Raw genomic sequence first — 25,316 nt, 5'->3', positions numbered from 1 at the left:
GCCTCCATAGCCATCGTGTCGGGTTCGATGATCGTATTAAGGAGATCACCGAAAATCGTTGCATAGATCCATTGAAGAACCGTGGAGTCAAGAGTGGTCCACAATTCTTTTTCTTCATCAGTTGAAGGCACCTTTTCTTTCCCTTTCTCCGGAGGGATAATATGGTGAATAACCTTGTGAGAATTGAAGAAAAATAATGTGTAGGGTGAAATAATTTGGGTTTTTAGGATATTTATATAAAGGCTTACCTTTATGGGCTTAGGAAAAGAGATTATAATTAATGAAACTTGATGACTAATAAGATGGGTTATTTAAGACTTAAGTCATCAAATGACTCTTTCCCTTTTTATCCCTTTTTGGATTTTCGATTCCATTAAACTTCCTTTTCAATATACTTTTAATATTAAAACTTTTATTAAACATGCTTAATTAAAATATTTCAATTTTATTAAGCTATAAAAATATTTTATTGACTTTTAAAATAGTCAACCCTTTTTAAAAGTCAAATCATTTTCCAAACTCATTTGGATTTAAATATAACTACATAAATACTTAATATATTTTAAAAATTCTTTAAAATGTGGGGATTACAGTCTACCCCCTTAAAAGAAGTTTCGTCCCGAAACTTAACACAAAACCTCGTACTTTCAAAATTTGAACTCATCATTTCGAAAATTTTGAAGAAGGTAGTGCCTCTGTGCACTTTCCCATTTTTAAAACACTTGTGTTACTTATGAACACTTTTCTTATGCGGAGACTCTACTTCTTTTGCACTAACATGTGCAAATTGCCCAACATAGGCATACATATGCATGAAAATTTCATAAAAATAGACAAAAGCGCGAAATTTATCGCATTCTACCCCCCTTAAAGAAAACGAGTTACACCTCGTAACTCACCTCAAGGAATAGTCTGGATACTTTTTCTTCATATCTCTTCGGCTTCCCACGTTGCCTCTTCTGACTCGTGGTTAGACCAAAGAACTTTGACATATGAACATTTTATTGCGGTACTACGCACTTTCCTGTCGAGAATCTTGACAGGTCTTTCCTCATATGTGAGGCTACTATCTATCTGAACTCTTTCAGGCTCTAACACATGACGCTCATCAGGGATATAGCGCTTAAGTTGGGATATTGAAATACATCATGCATCTTTTCAAACTCCATTGGCAAGCCAATCTATAAGCTACTTTCCCAATGCGCTCCAAAATTCATATGGGCCTACATATTTAGCACTTAGCTTGCCCTTTTTCCCAAATCTCATAACGCCTTTAGTGGGTGATACTTTCAAGAATACTTTATCACCTACAGCAAACTCATCTTCGCGTCGCTTTAAATCAGCATAACTTTTCTGCCTATCTTGCGCAGCTTGAATTCGAGCCTGAATTAGTTTGACATTCTTGACGGTCTCCTCAATAAATTCAGTCCCCAAGACTATCTTTTCACTAAAGTTGTAACAGCCCGCTCTTCCGAGCTGCTAGCGAAATACACTTGACAACTATAAACTAAAATCCAAATCTTAATTAATAAAATCGCAGCGGCAAAATATCCTTAAATACACCAATAATCTCGACTAATATTCCCAAATATCATATACAACGAAATATAAACAACTATTCTCAAATCAACTAACTAGATACAAGCTCAATCCTTAATCTAGGACGACATCAAAATCTTGCTTCACTTCCATTCTCGAGCTCTTGATACCAAACCTGCAAATTCAGGGAGAAAATACAAAACAAACACAATTCCAAAATGAGTGGAAAACTCGTAACCTTTACTTCAACCCGTTAAAAACATTTTATTTCTCAAATCATTTTCATTTCGTTACAACGCTGGCATAGCTCACTCTCTTAAACAAATCAGTGGCAAGTACATGCTTTGGACAAAGGACAAACGCTGCCTCCAAGGTTCGTTATGGAGCCCAGCAATACTACCCCCAAGGTTTGTCATGGAGCGTAGCCGACCGTATCAGGTCAAAAAGTAACCATCCTCCACCCATACCTTGCCCACTTTCTATTTTCAGTTCATAAACTAAGCCAGCAAAACAATTGCGTATTCATATTCATCGAATAACATTTCAGAATCAACTCATAACATCACATTCATAACTATGGCCATAGTACGAAGTTATTTACGAAAACAAAACAGAGAGATCACTCACACATGGGCATGAGTAAATGATTTTACTGAACATAAAAGTTACCTTGTACGCATCACCGATTCCTTAGTAATTCACCACCAAGAATAATCATGGGCAATTGATCGCAAACTCTAACTTGAACTCCAAAATAATTTACCTCACAGAAATAACAATAATCACTAACTAATCTTAACTAATCTAATTAACTTCTCTAAATACAACCACTATGCTAATCAAACTAAATCACGCAAATAGAAACTAACACGAGTTTCAAAAGAGGTTCTTTCATCTGGAAGGACATAGGAAAGGGTTGGAACCTGTACAAGGATAGCCTTCGCTGGGACCCGGGGCTGGGTAATAACACGAGTCTCTGGAATGACACTTGGGTAGGTGACAGACCTTTAAGAAGTTATTTGATTGGCCCCCTAACTCGTACGGATAACCTAGCAAACCTGGAATCCATTATAATTGACAACAAAATTCCTTTCGAGTCGTTACCCGTTTCCATCCCCCTTGAAATTAGACTCATCATTAAAGAAAAAGTTTTTCACCCTGAACCAGATACAACTTTCTCTAGTTGGACTAACTCTGGAACTTTTGACTCAAAGAAAGCTCTCTCGCATCTGAACCGAAGTGAAATCAACTCACTATCCCTCAACCCAATGGACCAAACCGTATTGGACTGGAACCTAATTTGGAAAGCTCCCGGCCACCCCAAAATTAAAGTTTTTCTTTGGCAAGTATGGTGGAACCGAATCCCCTCTAATGACAACCTGTATTTCCGTAGATGTAGCACGTCAAAATTCTGTACCTTTTGTGCTGATAAAACGGAAAGTGTGTCCCATGTTCTCAATGAGTGCCCTAGGGCTGTAGAAATTTGGGATAACCTAAGAGGTAGTAGAACGTCGAACCAAACGGACTTCAAGAGTTGGATTAGAGTGAATTTGAAAAATGAGAAAATAACTAACCTAAAAGTACCATGGAACGTTGTCTTCACCTTCACTCTATGGCACCTTTGGATTAGAAGAAACGTTTGGATTTTCAAAAAAATTAATAAAAAAGTGGATGTATGTGTCAAAGAGATCACTTGGGCTGCTCAAGAATGGTTCTTTTCTCAACCAAACACCTCTCTACCACCTCCAAATCATTCTCCGAGCACCATTTCTTGGTTACCCCCTCCGTCTAATTTTTAAAAAATTAACGTTGATGCTTCCTTTGTGGCTAGCTCTTTTGTATCAGGTTTGGGTGGAGTCTGCAGAGGTCATGATGGTACTTGGGTACTTGGCTTTAAGAAAAAACTGTACTTGGAAGAAGCCTATGAAGCGGAAATCATGGCAATCAAAGAAAGCTTTCTATGGGCCGAAAGGAAAGGATGGAGGAATGTTATCATTGCTACCGATTGTAAAAGAGCAGTTGAAGATATTTATAACCAAGGCAGAACAAAATCAAGACTAACCAAAGTATTAAATATCTGCAGGACATTGTTAGACCAAGGAAGAGGCCTTTCCCTTAGACATGAGCCGAGAGATTTCAACACGCTGGCAGATCACATGGCCAAGGAAGCAAGAAGGACATTAGAGAGTCTTTTGAGTTTGAAGACATTTTTAACCCCTCTCCCGTCTGTATTGTTATTTTAAATTCTGAACTAGAATCTTTATCTCCTCCTGAACATCACGAGGAATTCATGTCTCATGATCCAGCTCTAAGGTTTCACCCTTAAGCTGTTTTCTTTTATGCTATGCTACGTTTATCAAAAAAAAAAAAAAAAAAAAAAAAGAAACTAACTAATTTTATAACTTCTACCTTATCTTCAAATATATTAACTCCAACCGCACAACATCAATCACAATAATACCCAACAACACTACCACCACAACTCCTCTCAATGAAACTATACTCCATATTAAACTCCTAATCAATACACTTCACCACAAATTGCTAGCAAGTAACATGAGATAAAACAAAATAGAAACAACTTGTACCTGACCCATAATAGAGTTCTTAAATCAGCAATTGCAGAAGAAAGAAGTGCACCAACATAATAGCACAAAGGAGCAACGAAACCCACCAACAACAACAACCACGAACAACAAGAACAACACCACCACAAAAACCCCAATAACAACAACACAATAACAACAACAAAAAAAGAGTAGCAACAATAACCAGAAGAGAGAAAAAGAACACCTAACCCCTGTCGAGTAGCACCACCAGCCACGAACAACAATAGCCGGATAACCATCGAACAACAACACCAACGCGACGAGGAGAAAGAAAGCTTCGAGGGAGGAGAGAGAAAAACAAGACAGCAACAATAACATCATCAACAACAATGCGAACACAGTAGGGAGAATTCCGGCAAGCAATAACTAAAGACGACAGCACCGCCGGCCTGTAGCCACTGGCACCGGCGCGCGAGAAGAGAGAGAGAAGAGGGGATAAGGGGTTTTGGTTTTAGGGTTTTACGGGGTCGGGGTTTGAGAGAAATTGATTTTTGGGGTTTCTTGAGTGAGAAATCACAAGTGAAAGAAAAAGGAATGGGTTTTGTATCATTAAACCAACAACATAATGAAACAAAGGGAAAACGACTTTCGCTTCCTATTTGGGCCAAATACCACTCAACTTAAACTTAAAATCCAAAATATATATTTTACGAACAAGACAATATAATTCACGTTCCACATCACAAATAAAATATGAATTTCCGAAACATAATTAAGTTAATAATATATTTAACGTTTAAATAATCGCTCTTAGAAACAGGGCTATTACAAAAGTCATTCCAGCAAATGAGACTCTTACATTTCCGTCCATATAATGCCTCAAATGGTGCCATCTTTATACTCGCATGATAACTATTGTTGTAAGAAAACTCAATCAAATATAATTGGTCCTCCCAACTTCCTTGAAAATCGATTGCACATGCTCTCAACATGTCCTCCATAGTCTGATTAGTCCTCTCAGTCAGACCATCAGTCGCAGGGTGAAAGGCTGTACTCATTTTCAATGTTGTCCCAAGGTTTAATCAAACCTTTTTCCAAAACTTCGATAGGAATCTAGAGTCACAGTCCGAAATAATGTCCTTTGGAACTCCATGCAATCTCACTACATGCTTGATATAGGTCTTAGCGAGTTGCTTCTTTTTCCATGTCTCCTTAATGGGTATGAATACGGCGGATTTGGAACTTATCTGAATTTATCTGATCAACTTATATGAACTTATTGGACCTGAAACTTAATTTTTTAAGTTGAAGAGAACGCACCCCTAATTGGAACTTATTTGATTTTATTAGACAAAAAAATTACCCCTAATGTAAATACTACCCCTCAAAATTTATTATGAAACAATAATTATCAAAATTTTACCTTTAAGAAAATAATTACTATTAATTATCTCTTACGATAAACAATTTAACAAAAAAAAAAATACTATTCATTTACTTGCCTATATACAACTTTCACCACTAATATATCTAATAGTCTTGTTAATAGTTATATGAATAAAATATAGACAATAATACAAGTATAATACTATACATTGTGGTAATTTAGTTAAAATTTTTAATAATAACATAATCAGCTAATAGTTATATGAATAATAAGATAATAGACAATAATACAAACATTTAATAAAATAATAGACAACAATACAAGTATAATATGAAATATTCAGTGTGGTACTTTAATTACAATTCTAATAACAACATAATCAGGTAATAGTGATATGAATAATAAAATAATGGACAACTATACAAATGTTTATTGATCATTGACTATTTGGACCTTATTGAAACTTAATGTATGGACCTGATTAGACTTAAGTGTAACTTATTGCACTTGATTTGAACTTATTGGAGCTTATTAGACCTGATTAGAACTTATTGCACCTGATTGGAACTTACTGGACCTTATTAGACCTGATTGAAACTTATTGCCCTTATTGCATTTGATTGGAATTGAACTTATCTGAACTTATCTAAACTGAACTGATCTTATTGGACTTGAAACTTAATTTATTAAGGTGAAGAGAACGCACCCCAGATAATTTCAAGGTTATTCAGGTGAAGAGAACGCACCCTAGTCTAGTAAACTAAAATAAGGTACATTTTAGATTCAAATTTGAAAAAATGGTTCTCAAACAAGTTGCAAAATTTAAGAAAATGCATAACAACATTTTTTCTTAAAATCATGGACATTTAAAATTAGGTCGTTTAGTAGATGGTAAACCATCCTCTACATGCACCTTGTTAGGTGCATGTTCCTATTTGCGCCAAACAACCACTTAATGTATTAATAAAGAGACCAATAATATCTTCATTAAACAGGGCCTCTTTGATAAGTAAACTGCCCTAGGAAAGTGAGAGTACGTGTGAACAACTGCACTCATTCGAGATTTATCCTGGACAATATCCTATTCATTGGACTACACAATATTTTTATGCAAAATTTGCTAAAAATAACCTTTTAAAAGTTCAATTTTGGGATAAAAAACTTTTAAAGCATTATTTGCAAACAAAAACCACAAACTTATAATTCTTTGCAAGATTAAACCTATTTCTATTTTCCAGTGTGGTTTTTAAGATGTATAGGGGTGACTCTTCTATTTTCCTTTAATCCCCTATCTCCATTAACTGCAAAACCACCATTATGCATCTCAAAAAATCATAAAAAAACGGGAATAAGTGTTATCTTGTAAAAAAAAAAAAGGTTAAGTTTGTGGTTGTTTTGGCAAATAATGCTTTGAAAGGTTCTTTTTTCACAGAATTGTACTTTTAAAAGGTTCTTTTTAGCAAAATTTTCGTATTTTTATACTTGTTTTACTCTTCTGACAGACATATAAAAATATGAAAATTTCACCTGGGAAGATTGGACGTTGGGGATCATCACAAATAAAGGTTGTTCAATAAAAGACAATTTGAAATGTTTTCAATAACTTCATCTTCTAAAGGTTGTACGTTCGATTTTGCTTAGGAGCAGCTCTCATTATCTTGCTATTAAAGGTGTTAACGAGCCGACCCGAGCCGAAATCGAACATGGTCAGGCTTAGCTCGAACTAGTGGAAGTAAAGCTCGACTCAATCTCGAAGCTTGACGAGCCTCCAATAATTGGGCTCGACTGGAGCTCAACATAACAAAGTCCAAGCTCAACTCGGCTCGAAACTTGGTTTGACAAAGATGGACTTAGGCCCAACCACAGAGGCCCAAGTCAACAATTAAGGCTACACTTAGGCGGTAGGTCCAACCGTATAGGCCAAGTATGCCCAAGATTGTAGGTGAGCTTGTTCACTCACCTACTATATGCTTTTATAACTTACTTTCCCTCTTAGCATTGCTAAAATTTTAATGTGGGACTCCATGGTTTATTGAAGGAAAACAAACTCATCCTACCCATGCTTTTATAACTTGGCTTCCCTCTTAGCATTGCTAAGTTTTCAATGTGGGACTTTATGTTTTATTTAAGTCATGCTATATATGTTTTTATAACTTGGTTTCCCTCTTAGCATTGCTAAAAGTTAAATGTGGGACTCCATGTTTTGTTTAATAGAAAAACTCACAATACATATTCTTTTATAACTTGGTTTCCCTCTTAACTTCACTAAAGTTTCAATGTGGGACTTCATGTTTTTCATGTTTTATTAAAAAAAACTTCCAACCTTGTAACAACAATACTCTAAATGCATTTAGATAATAAATAAATAAATAGTTTAATTATCAAATAATCAAATATTTTAAAATACACTTCATTCCTTTTGTGAAGAAAATAGACTATAAAGTTTGTTTCCCAACTGAGGTACAAAATGAAACTCTAAGTTGAGGTAAGGAGTAGTATCCATTTATAAACAAAAAAAAAAGATTTGTGCCTAGTAACGTGGGACGTTGGGGATCATCACAAATAAAGGTTGTTCATCAAAAGTACTATTTAAGGTCCAAATTGGATTACATATTAAAATATAAATAGTAATGTATATTTTATCGAACGTGTTTGCGAGGTTTCGAGCCGAACTCTATTAGGTTCAGGCTCGGCTCTTTAAGATCTCAAGCCGATTCCGAACTCGAATCGAGCCCCGCCAAGCCGAACTTTGACTGAGCCGAATTCGAATAGTTTGCGAGCCATCCTGCCTCGTTAATATCCCTACTTGCTATAATGCTTCTCTAACACACCTGGTTTGAACTTAAGCTCATGCGTACTATCGAAAACTAGATAAGTATTAATATCCAAATGAAGCTAAATCTGATAGAAAGAAAATGTGAGCATTTTTATACCATAATAAGGAAACTTGTCTATCCGTAAAATCTTCGGTTGATTTCCAACTTGTATGCTTCTTAGCTTGTCTATCCGTTTGCGGTTTGGGATGTAACCCAACCCAAACCGCAAATATACGGTTTGACATTGTTTCCATCCAAACCGCACTGCACTTTTGCCCAAACCAACCAAAACCGAACCACGCAAAACGGTTTGGTGCGGTTTGGTTTGCGGTTTAACCATTTTTTTTCTCTGCAACATTAATTTTTTAATCTAAGAGTAAAAAAAGTTGTTAATAAGAGTCCAAATAGATATGAAGTTGACTTCATAAATAATGATTTATCAAAAGTGTTAAAGTTTTTTACCTCAAACTTCTTTTTTCAGTTTTATACTTGTATGCCACCTTACCAAGTGTATTTATTTTTTTTCTAAAACATATAAAAATTGCAGTTTGCGGTGCGATTTTGGTTTACAAAAATTAAAACCCAACCCAAACCGCAAACAGCGGTTTGTTTGAAATCATAACCCAAACCGCAATTCGAAAATCGCAAACCAACTCAAACCACGAAAAAACGGTTTAGATTGCGGTTTGGTGCGGTCTAGACCTCACTCTGAACATCCCTACTTCTTAGGATGTGGATTCTCCTGATGGAAGAATAAGGGACTATTCTTCAGCTAAAAATGTCATACGAACCAAAATAGATCAAACAAAAGCCACATATAAGTAAACACAAGAAGAATTTGCATGACACATGTCTTCAATGAATTTAGCAGGGACAGTTCAATTGTTAAGGAAGCTCCACATAATAAATATTATATTGGGCCTTTTATTAATAGACTAAAGTACAAACATGTTTCAGTTTTTATAGGTCATACACAATGAAGATAATAGTAGTCCATTTCTTAATACATTAAAACTTAAAAGTACAAATATGTGTCAAAATTTTAAGATTTTGATTACAAAATAAAAAAATATTCACACATTATCTAGACAAAAGTTTAAGTTTTGTCTTAGTTGACTTTCTGAAAAGCAATGTGTCACAATCTTAGTTTAGACTATATATTTTAATAGTTAATAAACTCATGATTTTACTACGATAAGGGTTTTACATGGTGCATTGTGTAAATTGGGCTTGTTAAAATCCAATATGAGTTTTATTTGGCATATTATCACTTAGTTTGTTATTAGTATAAATAAAAAGTGTCTAACCCATTCAAAGATTCATAATTCTCCAATAAGGACGGTGCATATATGTTATATGAGTCCAACACCAACAATAAAAAATATTTTGTACAAAGAAACAAATCTATTAATATAAAAAATAATATATGGGGCCCTAAATTTTTGATGGATCTGTGCGATTACCTATATCGCACGTTCTCAGCGTCGCCTCTGAAATTCAGTTGACATGTCATCTCATGGATCTAATTGATATCTTGCCGAAAATGAAATACTAACAAGATATTATAACTATATATTATCTTTTTGTTTATCAACTTTTAATGCAATCATTAGATATAAGTATGAATTCAATAAAGTTGAAATAAAAATATATTGACCAAACAAAAAAATTGTGCAATTTGCACGAATTTATAAGCCACTACCTCAATAGAAAGATATCCGTCGTCGCTTGGGAAAGTAGCTCTCATAGTTGCAATATCACACCAGTTGAACTCAATCTTGATTTTCAACCAGGCATCTAGAAGTGTCAAAAACCCCAACTAACTTTGTTTTTTTTATTTTTTATCTTGAGATATTTGTCCTATTTTTCCTCCAAACCCTTAATTTTCATGGATATATTTTTCCCTTTCTCTTCACAGGCACACAACATCTTAATACCCACATTTTGCAAGATCAAAATCTAGACTAACCATCCTTTTTACAAAATTTTATCGTTGTTTCTTCAAGTTTAATATAATTTGATGGAGAGATCTTTTCGAAAACTTCCTCAAATCCTTTATTATAAATCTATCTCTGACCTCCAAATATTAATTTAATCTCATATTCACATACATTATATGCGCATCAATAGTACTCTTAACAATTAGAAAACTTTTTGCTTATCTCCTTGTTTATGAACATCTCCCTTATTTCCATGATATTCTTCCTCCATGAACAAATCCTTTCACTCGTGGGATTCGTCGGATTTCTCATCCACTAGTCAATGGCTCTTCATCCTCTCCGTGACGATCAAGCTCATACCCAACTTCTATGGAGATACCAAATCCTGGACCCAAACTCCGACATTGTAACACGTTGGAACTATATTTTTCTCCTGACTTGTGTCATTGCCCTTTTCATAGACCCTCTCTATTTTTTTCTCCCCTCTGTGGAGCAGATCATGCAGCCTCACCGCTGACACCTCCCTCCTTGCTCGGTGACCGTTTTTCGGAGCCTCGCTGATCTCTTCTATGTCCTCCATATTGCAATCAAATTTCGCACAGCTTTTGTTCTCGTAGGTCTAGGGTTTTTGGGAGGGAGAATTGGTAATGGATCCTTACGAGATTGCTGGAAATATCTCAAGTCAGATTGTCATTGATTTGCTGCTTCCTTGCCTCTCCCTCAGGTATCAACATTTCTACCTTTTAAATAGGCATCGCTATTGATTTGGGTTAATTGTGAGAAGGGTACACCCACATTTATTCCTTATTTGAAGTCTTTCAAATGAATAAAATTCATATAATAAGTAGAGCTGCAAATGAGGAAAAAAAAAGCCATAAATTACATCGTGCTATAGATTGTATAGAAACTAAATTAAATCTCATGATATATTTTTTATAACATGAATACTTCTTGGATGTTTTTTATTTTTAACTTTTAATGGGGATGAATTACCGAGACTAGCCGTTGTTTCGATTTTAAAACATTGGTCATTTTTCATTTTAGTTTGTCGCTAAATTATTGTCTCATTTCCTTTTAAGTCGATATACTAATTACTAGTATCTCATCATGTCTCTCTACTTCTCTACCTTTTAGCATATGTTCCTTCCAATGCAACTCTTAAAACAAGTTTTTTTTAAAATGAAAATAGAGCAATCTTAAGGTGGAGTGTTCTTTTTTTGTTTTGGATGGATTCCAAATATATTCGTTCTGAGCCCCTTACTTTACTTTCCCTATGCGGGTTGTCTTCTTGCATATCGTTGGTATTGAGGCTAAGCGCTAAGCGGTACCCCACCCATATTTCTACTCACTTGTATCTTTGCAGATCTCTAACGCACACATATGATCATTATTATTTGTAATTACATACTATCAAATGTTACAAAAATAATTCACATTGTACCGTATTCACAAGATTACACATGTGTCACAAAATTAAATCTCCCAAGGCATTCAGTACCAAACTATTGGGTGTCCAGCCATTGACTTGTTTACAAGGTCGACGAATTGATTTTGCACCAACACATTGATAATTAAAATTAAGTTTGACTACAAAAGATAAAAAGCTAAAATTCAGAATTACCATTGAGAATTTCCTATATATTATAAGCAAAGAAAAAATTACATAGTTTGTCCAAACCAATGATATGTGACATTCAGGGATTGTCGCCTTCCTCAATAGTTTGAACAACTATGAACTACTAAATTTCATAAACCAATTCAGCAAAAGATAAAATACAAAAGATAAAAAGCTAAAATTCAAATTTACTATTGAGAATTTCCTATATATTATAAGCAAAGAAAAAATTACATAGTTTGTCCAAACCAATGATACGTGACATTCAGGGATTGTCGCCTTCCTCAATAGTTTGAACAACTATGAACTACTAGATCTCTAACGCACACATATGATCATTATTATTTGTAATTACATACTATAAAAATTTACAAAAATAATTCACATTGTATCATATTCACAAGATTACACATCATAATATTTTTTTCCTATTTATATATTAGAAAAATATGGGCTAAAATTTTGAAATTGACTAATTGAATAATAAAATGTGTGAAATTAGAAAATGGATGGAGTAATACTGTAATATCTAACTAGGAAATACTTGAATCATGGAAGATTAGAAAATTAATAAATGAAGAATGCCCATTTGTTTGTTAAAATGTAGTGTATACTCCCTAAGCCTTATAATTTTTTCCCGTTTAATTTATTTGGTTAAAATTAATTAATATTGACGCTATTATCTAACTAATATATATTTCCTCCTCTATGAAATAAGTGAAACACTTCTCTTAAAAATCTCTCACATTAAAGAGAGGAGTGTTTTACTTATTTTATAATGGGATGAATATAAACAAATTTATAACAAGGGAACTTGTGTATTTATTAGAACTTTGTATAATATTAGTTGACACATAATTAAGGATATGAATGGTCATAAGTTTATTCGGAGACGGAGAAATCGGGGAAAGATTTGAGACATAGAGTAATACAATCATTGATACTTTAGGGACTATAAACAAAGTATTAATTATAAATGTATAATAAATTGTCCAACTAAAGGTCCTACTTAAATCTCGAATCAACTCATCTCTTACTCATATCTTAAGTTAGGAGGGAAATTTAGAAGAGAACCATCTTTGGTGGCAGCCTCCATAGTGTATGATAGTTCATGAAGAAGTTAGTATTTGTGACAATGGATACTCTTACCTTTTATTTCATAAACATTGTTTGTTTGATTGAAATTACTATCCATGTCTCCTATGTATAATGAGAAATTGCTAGTATGTGTGCAGATAATGAATTGGTTCATCATACCGAAAATGAAGAGAACAAAATCAGATCAAGCAAACTATACACTTTCCCTTATTGTATTATTTCAATATGTTCCTAGATTTTTTCTCATGTTCCCTTTAAATAAGCGAATAATTAAGACTACAGGGGTTGTCGCTAAGACTGCTTGGTCTGGAGCAGCATATAACCTTCTCCTCTACATGCTAGCCAGTCATGTAAGCATATAAACTCATTTTTCTTTCTAATGAGATTATTTTATTCAATATTTCTCTGTACTCGACTAAAAACATTATGTACAAACTAAATTTGCTTTTGCTGATACCACGGGGTTTAAATCTGTCATATGAATTTATTAATTATTATTTCTTAAAACTATGTTTCGTAATCTAAAGTATGATAAAATTAATGTATAAGAATTTATAAACGTTAATCCAATATATATATTTTTTGAAGGTAAGAAATGGGTGGGGGCAATCAAATTAAATCAAGTTATGTCAAAGTAACAAGCTTTTACTAAATTGCGGCCCGTTTGGTAGTCGTTAATAAATTGCAGTAATGGGAATTAATTTTAAGTGTAATTTTATTAGGGAAGCACCCTTAAAATCTCCATGGAGAGGTATCTTTTCTCGATGGGCAAGCAGTCTCACCCATAAACTTGTGTTTTTGTCTCCAAGGGGAAGCAAGTTTCATTACCACCTACAAGGGCGGTATTGGATGGGAATGAAAATTCAAGAAGGAAAGTGGACACTTTAGGATAAATTAGCATTACCATGGGAATGGACAATGATATTTTTCACAAATTTACACACAAATTCATTCCCATTATCACCATTTATGACCAACTACCAAACGGGTCATTGTAGTTTTCTCAATTTATATGTTTACTCTGATAGTTTTCTCAATATATATGTTGGTCAATAGATAATCCAACTGATTATTAGTATGATTTGATAGTGCAGGTTTTGGGATCTATTTGGTATACAGCAGCTATCAGCCGGCAGTACTCATGTTGGAGATCACAATGTATTGAAGAGAAAAAACGTTTTCCTGCATGTCTAACTAAATATCTTGATTGTTCGACGGTGCCTGACGTGGATAGACAATATTGGTTAAATAATACTAGCTTGGTTACGAATTGCGACCCAAGAAATGATGAATCATCTTTCAAATTTGGAATGTTTCAAGAAGCTTTTACTAGTGGTGTTGGTTCCTCAAATTTTGTTCCCAAATATCTTTATTGTCTATGGTTTGGGCTGAAGAATTTAAGGTACGTAATCAGCTTAAGAAATCATTATCACCATCTCTAACCACTATTTGCCATCACATTTTTTTATCATGTATAGTAAAATTGCCTTTCATATGTGTAGTATTAAAAACAATTTTGTCGACATTGATAAATTGTTATTGGATTTTCAAATATATGACTCTAAAAATACAACAATATTTACTAGATTTCATATCAATGTCATTTTTTATACAAATAAAAAAGTGAAATTGTCTACACTCAATTAATATAAACGAGTGCATCTTGGGTATAACATGTTACACTAATACATGGTAACTTATTGTGTATCATGTATAATGACATAGACTTTAACAATAATGACATAAATATCATGTTATTTTGTCATTTATTTCATATCATTTGAGTTGTCTTACCAAAAAATTATAGTTTGGGGTTATACCATGATTTTTTGTTGTAATACTTACACCATGAAATCGATAACTTTTCCTCAAAGTTGACTATGCCCTTAATTACGAGCAAATGTTTTGGATTTTTCTTTGAGCCTAGAAGCCAAACTGCCAATAATAGATTTACTTAGGCCTTGTTTGGTTGTATATGGGAAATCATACTTTTTAGGAAGTTATTTTTTTCATGTATTTGAAATTCCTAAGAAGTGTAAAATTATGTTTGGTTGATAATGGGAAGTAGAACTTCCTATGGGAAGCTCTACTTACCTAGGGGGACCTAGGTAAGTAACGTCCTCCATTTTGGAAGAAGTAGAACTTCCTAGGAAGTGCAAATTCCCATGGTTTTGCCAACCAAACAACTTCATATACTTCTACTTCGTAGGAATTTGCACTTCCCATGATTTGTTTTGTCAACCAGACAAGGCCTTATAATCTAACATGTATTCATGGAATCATGGGTAAACCTTAGAAAAGTCATTGATAACAATTGCCCCTCTTTGAAGCTCACTAGTTATAGTAAATATTTTTTGCAGCTCTTATGGACAAAATTTGGAAACAACCACGTTTATTGGGGAGACACTTTTTGCAATTTGTGTCTGTATTGGAGGATTGTTCTTATTCTGCCTATTGATTGGCAACATGCAGGTTTATCTTGTTCCATTTTCTCTCTTAAAATAGGATACATTAATCACCCTTATCATGGAAACATCATTTAAGAACCACTGTTTTGCTTGTTTCTTGTTGTAATTCATTTGTGAAATTAAATCATGAACATAAATAAAGAAAATTGATAATTACTATCTAAATTTAACTATTAAGCCTTGACGTTGATTCTAATCCAATTTTGCACATAATTCTAATAATTATGCCTACTAATATTACATTTTGACTGAAGACATATCTACAATCATTGACGGTTAGAGTTGAGGAATGGCGAATAAAACGAAGAGATATTGAGGAGTGGATGAGACATCGTCAATTACCACTAGCTTTGCAACAAAGGGTTCATCGATTTGTTCAATATAAATGGTTAGCCACGAGAGGGGTTAATGAAGCTTCCATTTTATGCTCCTTGCCTTTGGATCTTCGACGAGAAGTACAACGTCACTTATGCCTCAACCTTGTTCGACGTGTATGTCTTTCTTATTGGTATATCTATCTTTCTTTATGCTATTATTTCAGGGGTTCATGTTGTTTAATTACAATAATAGATTCTAATAAATTGGACGACTTTTAATACGTCCTTAAAACATACCATAGCATATACTATGTTCTATTTTACTGGAATTTAAACACGTGTATATATGCAGAGATATTTTGAAATTGATTTAAAAAGATCATTGTAATTTTTTGATACTTACATTAGTAAGACTTTAAGAAAAATATATTTATTAAACTGGAAAATTTCTAAGTTTATGTTATAAGAAAAACTTTAAAAGTTCTATATGTAATTTAACTATATTGCTATGGTTTAAACTTAATAGGTACCTTTTTTCTCCAAAATGGATGAACTACTACTTGATGCTATTTGTGAGCGTCTTGTTGCAACTCTAAGTACGCAAGGAACATACATATTTAGAGAGGATGATCCTGTGGATGAAATGTTGTTTATCATCAGAGGACAACTTGAAAGCTCAACAACAGGTGGTGGAAGGTCTGGATTCTTCAACTCCATCACTCTAAGACCAGGTGACTTTTGTGGAGAGGAATTGTTAACATGGGCATTATTGCCGAATTCAAACCTCAACCTTCCTTCATCTACAAGAACTGTAAAGGCATTGAGTGAAGTTGAAGCTTTCGCACTCGAAGCTGAGGATCTTCGATTTTTCTCCACTCAATTTAAGCGTCTTCATAGTAAAGCCTTACAAGATGCATTTAGGTACAATTCACATCAATGGAGAATGTGGGGGGCTTGCTATATTCAATCTGCATGGAGAAGGTATAGGAAAAGAAAATTGGAAAAGGAGTTGATTTTGCATGAAAACATGTTTGGAAATACTTCAGATGATGATTACTATAATCAAGGACGAGATACTAGTAACGTTATTTCTAGTAGAGACAACTCTTATAATCCTCAAACTCTAAGGGCGACAGATTTGGCTTCCAAGTTTGCTGCTGATACTAAAAGAGATCTCAACCAAAAGGAATTGATTGAGCACTCTTCAAGGGATGATTTGAAGATGCCAAAGATGTTGAAACCTGATATGCCTGACTTTTGCTAAATTGGTTTATGAAATTTAGTAGTTCATAGTTGTTCAAACTATTGAGGAAGGCGACAATCCCTGAATTTCACGTATCATTGGTTTGGACAAACTATGTAATTTTTTCTTTGCTTATAATATATAGGAAATTCTCAATGGTAATTCTGAATTTTAGCTTTTTATCTTTTGTAGTCAAACTTAATTTTAATTATCGATATGTTGGTGCAAAATCAGTTCGTCGACCTTACAAACAAGTCAATGGCTGGACACCCAATAGTTTGGTATTGAATGCCTTGGGAGATTTAATTTAATCCCTGGGGGTTACCAGTTTTAATTGGATAAAACTTTATTAACGCACTTTGTTGCAATTTAATTAATGATCAAACTACAACAAATTAATCTCATGCGAAAAGCAATAAATAGAGCAAAAAATTACTGATCTCTTAATTAAAGTATAAAATTCTCATACATGCCACAAACCTCAAGATGAATTTTACAACACACTAAAGGATAAGTCGGGTTGGAGAACTAAAAAGGAGACACGAAGGCCATTACGTCCATGGTTCTTTGCTTCAATCAGAGAGTTTGAGACCTTGTCTAATGGCGTCAGAACATTCTCGGATGCCAAAGCTAAATCTAGAGAACTGAACTATAACCCCAGAAGAGGGTTGACTAAGCTAAAGCTAGGCTATGCTAGGGAATCAAGAAATGCAGTTTGATGCGTTGTTTTGTTGTCTTTTGCTTGATTATGATTTCTCTATTTATTGAGAATCATAATATGTAACTTCTGGCAATGTTTAGGAAGGGAAAATATTTGAATCATATTTGATTCACACCTTAACCATTTTCTTGCGCTGAATAACTATTGTCCTCTAATGCACGTTAGTTTTCATGTTGAATCCCCCTCTTGATTATCTTCTTTTGATTGTTATTCTTCTATTACATCTGACTTTCATCTCCTGATAATTTGGATGGCCCTCCTTTGGGTCTTATTGACTTTGAACTCTATTATTCTCACTTAATGGGATTTATACTTATATTGGGACATTATGTTACAGCATAAATTAAACCTTTTGAGATTTGATTCGATTGACCACATTAAATGTTACTTGAAATTCGAAAATGGTAGTAACAAATTGCCCTCCTGATTTATGGGGTGTTGTATTGAGCACTACACAAATTATGAACAGAGATGGACTTATAATGGTTATAGCTAATATCATCCAGTAGTATTCTGAATGTGACTTCTTCCATTGTTCTAAGATGGTTAATGAACGCCTTTTAGAATGACTAAAATTAGTTGAGAAGAATAACCTTTCATGTATTCCTTCACCTTTGTTTCTAGCTGTTGTGAAATCTATTAAGAAAGTTTCCTCAAGTTTCACATTTGCCAGGTCATTTGATAATTACCAGCAAGGATTTACATCATAGGTGATGAGATCATACCATATCTGACACGGACATTTGTCTGTATTAAGACTCTTGATGATGATCCATCCATCATTCTATAAACTTTAAACTCCTTCTTCATTCCTTTGACGAATAGCCTTTTCAGATATATCTCCAAGGAATGTTAGGCTTCCATATCGCTTTTGTGATGACTTTACCCCATGATTTATAAACTAGAAGAGACATAACCTGATCAGTCCTTTCGGGTTTAGGAAATATTAGTTCTCTTATGAGATCTAGATTGGACCCTGTTTGAAAGGCCTTGAATTCTCTTTCATTCTCCAAATTCTGCTACAAAACAAGATTATCTCCAAATTATTTTTGAATAAAGGAGATCCATCTAGTAGATTTATTACTGATAAAATCATCCTTGTCTCTAGATATACATTTAATGCCTTGTGATGATTTGATTTTGATGGATATGGCATATTGTATGGAGCAGGTTGAAGAAACATGGGGAGATATGTGTAATCCATTTTGATTTAAGTTTAGAATCTTTTAGAGAACACACATACACACACACACACACACACACACACACACACACACACACACAACACACACACACACACACACACACACACACATACACACACACACACACACACACACACACACACACACACACACACACACACACACACACACACACACACACACACACACACACACACACACACACACACACACACACACATATATTCATCCGTCTCATACTTCTTTCCTAATTGCGTAATTTTATGGAAAACTACAAATAATTTTTTATGGAGCATAATTAGAAAAATGGACATATGAACGTCTTACTTCAATTTCGTGAATCATAAACTTATGTGAAAGCAATTGAATCGTTGAAAATATATTATTGATAAGATTACCATTTGAGGTACCTTTGTTACATTTGTATTATGACTTATCTTTTATGAAGATAAAGTCATTAATGACGTTTCATTTAAAAAGACTTGTGTTTAGAGACAACATTTTGAAGTGTTCCATGCACAATGTCTTTGCCATAGCCCCGTATTCGCTGGCTTCCAATCCGTACCCTGCATTGCTCTTGGTAATTCCGAAACAGTCGCTATCTTCAGGGGAATACTTGAACTTTGCTTCGAAGAGATTGCTTTGGTAACTATTATCCCAAGTATATCTCATGTCGACCAATGCAACATACATCCAAGAAAGGAAGTTTTCTTGGACCAACAAGTTCCATAATTCACACAGACACTTAAAGTGAATTATTTTCTCATGATGTTCACCTTGTCCCTCTTACATCCTTACCACTTTGAGGGTTGACTTGTTACAAGAAAGAACTAAACTACTTGCATATGTCTAGTTCATTCTTGGAGGTTTTGGGAAGTTGAAGATGGTGGAGACCTCCTTTCCCCATGTTTTGCAAACTGTTAGCAGTTTTTCTTGTGATTCCTCTTCCAATTTAGGCCACATATAGATAGATAAGAGATCTATGTTAGAACCAACCTTCGTATCGCTTGATTCAGCTAGTTTAGGATCTTTTCGCTCCACCACAAGTTCATCTCCAAAAACCCATGCCATCTTTTCTATTCATCTGGCTCTTTCATTTGTAATAAAAGCTCCCTTGTCATCATCGTCAAATTCAGCTACCATATTTGCATATGCTTCATTACTCATTTTGATTTTTTGAAATGAAAATGTTATGCTAGTATGCTATGGCTATGGTTCTTTAAATAATCAGCCAATTTGTTTAATGGTTTTTTTTTATAATAACTTATGGGTTCAGTTAATAGATAAGTACTTTTACCCCCTTTTTGAAAAGTTTTTAGACTTTTCTTTAATTGTCATTTGTTTTAAAATTATCAAATTGTTGACAACTCTAAGACATTTCTTTAAGATTAATTCCTTGGGTTTATTGTTCATTTTATGAACAATGAACGATATTCAAGCTCACAGTTTGTTAATGTGATCTATATATATATATATATATATATATATATATATAATATATATAATATATATATATAATATATATATATATATATATATATATATATACAAAGAAAAGGAATAACAAGATAAAAATTACTTCATTTATGAAATAATAAAGCTTAATCATGAAATATCTTTAAGAAGATATTTATTAACTAAATTCAAATAGATATGTAGTTTCCTAAGGATGATCCCATCTACGCACTATTACTAGAATTACTAAGACATTTAAAATATTGCTTGATCTATCAAGCACTGAGATGGGCGAAATTGATAATGATTTGTGGTTCCTCATCAACATCACGATCATCATCATTTGAGTAATCTTCACCCGGGAACATAGAGATGCTTCCTCCTCACATACTATCATCCCATAATCGTCAAGTACACTTATATTGTATGAGTTTTTTGAAACTCATATCTTCTTCCAATTGGATTACTCTATAGATTCTATTAAACACGCCCAAGCTACTTTTACATAATATGCACTGACAATATTTCAAACTGAGTTCAGAGGGAAAGTACTGTTTTCCAATGCATTCTCCCCATGCTTTGCAGACGCCCATTAGCTTTTAACTCAACTTTTTCCATTTTTGGCCAAAGGTGTGATGCTAGGAAATAAACATGTTTCCAAGGATAGTAGCATTGGACCATTGTTCTTTAGCATATCCAGACTGGACCTTTGGATCCCTTCCAAAGAGTTGTGATCTTAGATGGCCACTTCTTCATCTCCTCATCTTTAAATTCCTCCCCGCCCTCTTGTTTTATGTCTAAATTAAACCGATGCCTCCAACATTTTCCAAGAAAGGGTAAGGGAGGTATTTGTTGATTAGCCATATTCAAGGATTTTGGGATTTTGATAGGAGACAAGATATTAGGAGTAAATATCTGAAAGTTAAATTAATGTATTTATAATACGGTTTTTTCACCATATACCCCTGACAAATTTTTTTTGCACGGTATACACTTTCAACTTTCCAAATTCATCATATACCCCTCACTTTTCAAAAAATACATTAACTTACCCTTTTGACTAACGGCAGGCTAACGCCGTTAGTCATTTAACCCTAATCCTCCCTTTAACCCTAATTAGCTACCATAAACCTAAACCAAACCCTAACCCTAACCCTAATACCCTAAGTCCCTAACCCTAACCACCCCTTACCCAGCCCCCACTCCCCCACCCCTTACCCTAGCAGGCATCAGCCCCTTACCCCCGGCCACCACCCCTCCCCACCCTTTACCACCTGACCCTCCCTAGCGCCACCACCACCTGCCTCCCTAGCGCCCACCACCTAACCCTCCCTAGCACCCACCACCTGACTCCACCACCAGCCTCCTGCCGCGCACCTCCCTCTCCCACCCCAGGCTGCCGCACATCCCCTCCCCACAACCCCAGCCTGCCCTTCCCACACCCCCAGCCTGCATCCCCCTTTTCCACCACCCTTCCCACATCCCCCCTCCCCTTCGAACAAAGAACCGGCGAGACCCCCCCTCCCATTCGAACAAAGAACTGGTGAAACCCCCTCTCCCCTTTGAACAAAGAATCGGCGAAACCCCCCCTCCCCTTCGAACAAAGAACCGGCGAAACCCCCCTCCCCTTCAAACAAAGAACCGGCGAAACAGAGGAGAGAGAGGCGAGACCTCTCCCTTCGAAAAACAGACCGGCGAAACAGAGGAAAGAGAGGCGAGACCCCCCCCCCCCTTCGAAAAACAGACCGGCGAAATAGAGGAGAGAGAGGCGAGACCCTAGTATGTGTTTTTCCGGCAAAAAACAGAGGAGAGAGAGTGTGTGTTTTGTGCGTAGGGACATGGGGAGAGGAAGGGGGTGGGGGAGGCGGGTTTACAGGGGAGGGGGCTGGTGGGGGTCAGGTGGTGGTGGGGTTAGGTGGTGGCGTTAGGGAGGGCTGGTGGGGGTCAGGTGGTGGTGGGGTTAGGTGGTGGCGCTGGAGAGGGTTGGTTAGGGGTAGGGTGGGTTAGGGGTGTTTGAGGGTTAGGATACTAGATTAGAGGTTAGGGTTAGTGTTAGGGTTATATTTAAGTTAGTTAATTAGGATTAGAGGGGAGTTTAAGGGTTAATGAGTAACGGAGTTTAACGTCGTTAGTCATTAAGGGTAAGTGAATGAATTTTTTGAAAAGTGAGGGGTATATGGTGAATTTGGAAAGTTGAAAGGGTATACGATGCAAAAAAAAATTTGTCAGGGGTATATGGTGAAAAAACCGTTTATAATACAATCACCATAATTGTCATCCCTTTTTTTAGGTATGTGAGGCCTTGGGTGTTTATCTATTCAGATAACGTGGTTACGTATTCTTATAACCAATCTTAACCAGCAGTCCAAGTTAAGATCATAGATTCATAGTGGGTGAAATGGATCCACCCATTAATCCCTCAATGTATCATATCACTTCTAGATTTTGTCATTAGTGGCGTATTAAGTTGGAAGGTAATTATTACTTTTTGAAGTAACTTTTTCTACCTCATTAATATATTTTCAGATATTTAGTCTCCCAAGATACACTTCATCTTTCTTCATTTTAATTTTGGCTGTTGGTTTTTTATTATTTGATTTGACAGTTTTTCTCAGAATTTCATAGTGGGTGAAATAGATCCGCCCATTAACCCCTCAATGTATCATATCACTTCTAGATTTTGTCATTAGTGGCGTATGAAGCTGGAAGGTAATTATTACTTTTTGAAGTAACTTTTTATACCTCATTAATATATTTTCAGATATTTAGTCTCCCAAGATACACTTTATCTTTCTTCATTTTAATTTTGGCTGTTGGTTTTGTATTATTTGATTTGACAGTTTTTCTCAAAATAACTTATTAATTCGAAACAATTTTGATTGAACAAAATAAATATTGCAAATATGGGCTAATAATGATAAAATTGCAAACAAAGATAAAAATAAATTTCATTAAATAAGAAATTTTTACAACCTAGAATTGAAATTTTCATATAAAAATTTACAATTGTTGTTTAGAATTTATGAATTCTAAACTCTATGCCTAAATTTCTATGGTGTCTTTTGGAGATGGTGGTTTGTCACCGTGTGAGTATTCATCGGAGGCGGAATTTTGAGGAAAACCATCCTCATCATCTCCGGCAACATCACTAGAGTCATCTCCGGAAGAAAGAAAACCACTCTCCCCACTAGAGTTGTCCTGATGGAACTCTCCAACCCTCCTCCTTTTGATGACAGGTTCATCGTCATCTTCATCCTCATCCTTATCATCATAATCAGAATTAGGGTCTGATGATGGAGGAGCATCCTCCCCATCTTCATCATCTTCTTCCACTTCTTCTTCCTCTCTCTCCTTTGGTATCTCTAGAGGAGGGAAGAAGGGATGATCAACCTCTTGGGGGTTGACCTCTTGGGGCCCAGTGACGCATGATTCCGCTGATGGCTGGGGAGCGTCCATATCTGGGGAGGAAAGTTTTTTGAGAAGATTTTGGTAGATGAAAGGTTTGGGGGTGTTGATCAAGAGACGAGTAGTATGTCAATGTTATTACACTTACCCTTTTTATAAAGAGATTTTTTACTGTGTCTTGGAAAACAAAAGGTTACGTATCATTTGGAATAGACTTCTAAATCACACACCCTTTGGAGTGGGCTTCTAGGTCACGCCCCTTTAGAATGGGCTTCTAAGTTACTCCCCCTTGGAATGGGCTTCTTTAATATGACTTCAGGACCTTGCATATTAATTTATCAAAACATGATCTTAATATGGCCCAATAAATATGACCAAAATGAAACACATCACGCATTATGCGCGTGTTTTCTTCTTTTATTGTTTCATTTTAGTTGTCTTCCTCATTAATACCTTTTTCAAGCATTTTAGGAAACTTCAAGATTCTTCCAGCAATTTTATTAACTTTCTTTACCAATTCACAATCATCACCAAACTTCAATTCACCATGTCTATAAGAGTTCGTGAAGTTGAGATTCGTGAACCACATGCTAAAAAAAGTGATGCCATGCAATCTGAAGTAGCTCGCCGATTATGAACACCATTATGGTGAGCCTAGATCTTAAGCAAACCTAGATCTTAAAAATGAAAAAGGGAAAAAAAAAATGAAATCAAAATTAACAAAAACAAACCTAGATCTAAAAAAACGAAAAAAAAAAACTGAAATGAAAATTAACAAAAACAAACTTAGATCTAAAAAAAACTCAAAAATACAATCTACATACAAACAAAAACTCAAACCCATGGAAGAGATTGGATTACTCGTCGCCTGAACTCGTGGAAGAGATTAACAAAAACAAAGACCGATGAATGTCGCTGAACCCGTCGCCTCCTTCACCGATTCTTCCGATTGCATTTGCAAAGGAGGAGGAGATGAATCAATGACTCAAAATTATCAATCAGGTCGCCTGCAAAATCTCAAGTTGAATGCCGCTGAACTCTGGTTTTATTTGATTTAGGGTTATGGCGACTTAAAATCAAGAGGGGTTGGAGAGATTTAGAGGGTTAGGAGAAAAAAAAAAGGGCGAGTGAGGGTGAGAAATGAGGGATTAAGGTTTCGTGGGTTAGGGGATAATGTGATGGTGTTTGAGAATGAGAGGGTGTTAGGGTTAAATGAGAGAGAGAGGCGCGAAATGGAGATGAAGGAGGAAAATGGGCAGGTTTTAGTTTGGGGGGCATTTAAATTTAACGAAAATGGGTTGTGTAGTGGAGGGAAACGGACTGGTGAAAGGGGGGAAATGGGCTGTGAGGACGCGCGTTTTGTTTTAGAAAAAAAAGGGAAAATCTGATGTGGTCCAAGAAACGTCATCAGATTTTCAAAATAACCACATTAGTTTTTTAATCTGATGCGGTCCACAAGAGGACCGCATCAGATTTCCCTTCCAGCTTTCCTTTTCATTTTTTCAATTAAATTTCTGATGCGGTTTTGTAAAAAACGCATCTGTTACTAAGTGACAGA

General features: G+C 35.1%; 2 protein-coding genes and 1 long non-coding RNA gene across 3 annotated transcripts; 1 reads left to right on the top strand and 2 right to left on the bottom strand.

Moving 5' to 3' along the window:
* Positions 1-1,501: 1,501 nt before the first annotated feature.
* LOC125493179 (uncharacterized) lies at positions 1,502-4,661 on the bottom strand. The gene is made up of 2 exons (XR_007269695.2): positions 4,333-4,661; positions 1,502-1,714 (listed from the first exon to the last, which is right to left on the bottom strand). It is a non-coding gene; the product is annotated as an uncharacterized LOC125493179 (long non-coding RNA).
* Positions 4,662-10,553: 5,892 nt separating this feature from the next.
* Positions 10,554-16,993, top strand: LOC104902769 (cyclic nucleotide-gated ion channel 18). The gene is given in 8 exon segments (XM_010690673.3): positions 10,554-10,864; positions 10,866-10,930; positions 10,933-10,955; positions 13,082-13,294; positions 14,039-14,346; positions 15,305-15,416; positions 15,667-15,903; positions 16,256-16,993. Coding segments are annotated over 8 exon segments (2,007 nt in total).
* A 6,402-nt stretch (positions 16,994-23,395) lies between these two features.
* Positions 23,396-23,809, bottom strand: LOC104902768 (uncharacterized). Its single transcript, XM_010690672.2, has one exon. It carries the CDS (start codon positions 23,807-23,809, stop codon positions 23,396-23,398), a length of 414 nt encoding a protein of 137 aa, XP_010688974.2.
* Positions 23,810-25,316: the final 1,507 nt, after the last annotated feature.

Source organism: Beta vulgaris, chromosome 9 (assembly GCF_026745355.1).
Source record: "Beta vulgaris subsp. vulgaris cultivar EL10 chromosome 9, EL10.2, whole genome shotgun sequence".
Taxonomy (NCBI): domain Eukaryota; kingdom Viridiplantae; phylum Streptophyta; class Magnoliopsida; order Caryophyllales; family Amaranthaceae; genus Beta; species Beta vulgaris.
Note: the sequence above shows the minus strand (reverse complement) of the source record. Positions and strands in the feature narration are given on the sequence as shown.

Bases quoted from the DNA above. Each gene is read 5' to 3' on its own strand.
- LOC104902768 (XM_010690672.2), bottom strand. From the start codon at position 23,809: ATGGACGCTCCCCAGCCATCAGCGGAATCATGCGTCACTGGGCCCCAA.